The 2500-nt window shown below is 42.7% G+C and overlaps 1 protein-coding gene across 1 annotated transcript in view; it reads right to left on the bottom strand.

Annotated features, from left to right (window-relative positions):
- The window catches only part of LOC138360041 (uncharacterized), a 14556-nt gene extending 12736 nt beyond the window's left edge, over nt 1-1820 (bottom strand). The window contains exon 1 of the mRNA XM_069319975.1: nt 1740-1820. Within this exon, the coding sequence (XP_069176076.1) occupies nt 1740-1820 (81 nt within the window). The remainder of the gene's footprint in view (nt 1-1739) is intronic.
- Between the last annotated feature and the right edge of the window lie 680 nt (nt 1821-2500).

Raw genomic sequence — 2500 nt, 5'->3', positions numbered from 1 at the left:
ATTCACTTTCGCAAACAGAGTGGTAGACGGTTGGAACAAGTTAGGTGAGAAGGTGGTGGAGGCCAAGACCGTCAGTAGTTTCAAAGCGTTATATGACAAAGAGTGCTGGGAAGACGGGACACCACGAGCGTAGCTCTCATCCTGTAACTACACTTAGGTAATTACACTTAGGTAATTACACTTAGGTAATTACACAAGAAACATATAACCGTCCTATAAAGGACAGAAGATCGAGACAGGAGTATGACAGCAACAAGATGACATTTATTACTATAAAAGAAAGGGCAACCCCCCTGTAAGGGAACTATCAGGAAAAAACTCCAAGCCATTTTGACTCTATACCACTGGAAAGGGGTCAGGATAAAAATTTGAGATGGGACGGATGAGGGAAAGGAATGGTGCCCAACCACTTGGACGGTCGGGAATTGAACGCCGACCTGCGTGAAGCGAGTCCGTCACTCTACCGTCCACCCCAAGCGGCTTCACCCGAGAAAAGATAGACTGGGAGTACAAAGAACTGAATGGGGGGAGCCACAGAACCATCAAGAGCTAAAATATTAGACGTGGCAACAAGAAACCTGACCTGATATTAACTCATACCAAGTCAGACATAGAAATAAATCAATTTGCATGCCCACCTGGGAATGAGTGATGACGGTGGAGGTAAGGATAACTTACTCAAGAAAAGGGCCGAGAAGACAAGAGGCTGAGATAACGAAGGATAACTTACAAGATGAGAACATTCCTAATAGGAATACCATTGGCATCAGCACTCAAGCAAATGGGCTATTAAAGACATGATAGACTCATGAAATATGAAATGTGGGGTTGATTGTCCATAGAGTATTAAAAGAGATTTTTACGTTGATTCGATAATGATATCCTCATAATGCACCCAGAGTCTGCCAGTGCAGACTACTTATCACATGACTAACCATCCTGTATGATGGGGATTTTTTAGCATCACGTAGCTAGCTTTTTGACACACACTGTACTCCCCTTCATATAGTCTAGGGGTAGCTGCACTAATGCAGATGTACCTAAATGTGTTAATAAAAACAATACAAAAAAGATTCAATGTCCCAAATGCAGATGTACATTACGACAGAGGGATTGTGTACCACTGTCAAAGTGTCAAATCCGGTAGAATTTCCTTCGTCAGATTGTCAGCTGCTGAGGAGGGTATAAAAAGCTGGCACAGCTGTCTGAGTGACTGTGTGACCGCCGACTCCCTCAAGTCTGTTGGGAAAAGTGGCTTATTTCCACTGGTGATTATTCAATCCGTCCTCTTAAAAATAACGTCACTTTTGGATCGTATGCGCGCTATGGCCAAATTTGGACGTAATTTGAAATGAAATCGACTCACAAAAGTGACGTACTGTTCCCTTTTCTGTTTGAGTCGTCCGGCTTACTCGGCCAGCTTAGAAGAGGCAACTTTCCATTAACGTTTTTCATAATGTTTTGAAACTTTATGAGAATTTCCTGCCCACCTAACCTATCAGAGGACCCTTAACTTACTGTTGTTGAAAAAAAAAAATCCCAAATTTATTTTCATTTTTTTCAATTTCAAATTACGTCCATATTCGGCCATACGGACAAAAGCGACGTTATTTTTAAGAGGACAGGTTGCAATTGAGGGAAAAGTTGCTGAGTTTTTCTAACATAAATTCCAGTAAACAGCCGTATTCACCTGTCTTGGGGCTATGGTGAATAGGAACCTTCTCAGAAAGTGAGCTAACCTGCGTAGGGAGAGGCATGAGGTGATGAGGTGGGTCATAAAGAGTGTGATGAGCATCAGTATCATCCATCCTCTCATCCATCCTCATCAGGTTAGCAGTCTTCTTATCAAGAACCCCATCGACGACCTTCAAACCCAAGAGGAGCTCCTAGGAGAGTGCTGTCTTCAGCTTTAATTATGTGAATATCAATATATCAAGATGTGGATATCATGTATACCAAGCAAAACAACTCTTGCTTGATTAATAAAGTATTGGCTATACGAGGTTATTTTTCATTTAAGAGAGTTCAGGATAAGTCCCAGATTGGTTCATTGCTCCTGAATTATTCAGACGTTCTCCAGCCGGGACTCAGGGGAGCCAATCAGGGAACCTTCGTCCAGAAACCAGATGTTAAGCGCAGTGGACAGGTTTCCCCTGACTTTACTGACTATGCAGAAGAGGAGAGTAACATAAACAGATGCACAAATACAATTACAGAGGCTTACAGCTACACAGACAGCCCCATATGGGCATTCCAATAGACAGACATCTGCTCATTACCAGAGACAAACACAGACACAGACCAGCTGCACATAGCCACAGGGACAAAGAAACAGACACAGAAACATCTGCAGATACACATATAGACAGCTGCAGACACAAACACATAGCGCAGACTCACACACCGACATACAGAAAGCTGCAGACAAGCAAGCACTCAGATATACACACAGACAGCTTCAGACATACACAAAGACAACTACAGACAGACAGACAGACAG

This window comes from Procambarus clarkii, chromosome 94, assembly GCF_040958095.1.
Source record: "Procambarus clarkii isolate CNS0578487 chromosome 94, FALCON_Pclarkii_2.0, whole genome shotgun sequence".
Classification (NCBI taxonomy): Eukaryota; Metazoa; Arthropoda; class Malacostraca; order Decapoda; family Cambaridae; genus Procambarus; species Procambarus clarkii.
Note: the sequence above shows the minus strand (reverse complement) of the source record. Positions and strands in the feature narration are given on the sequence as shown.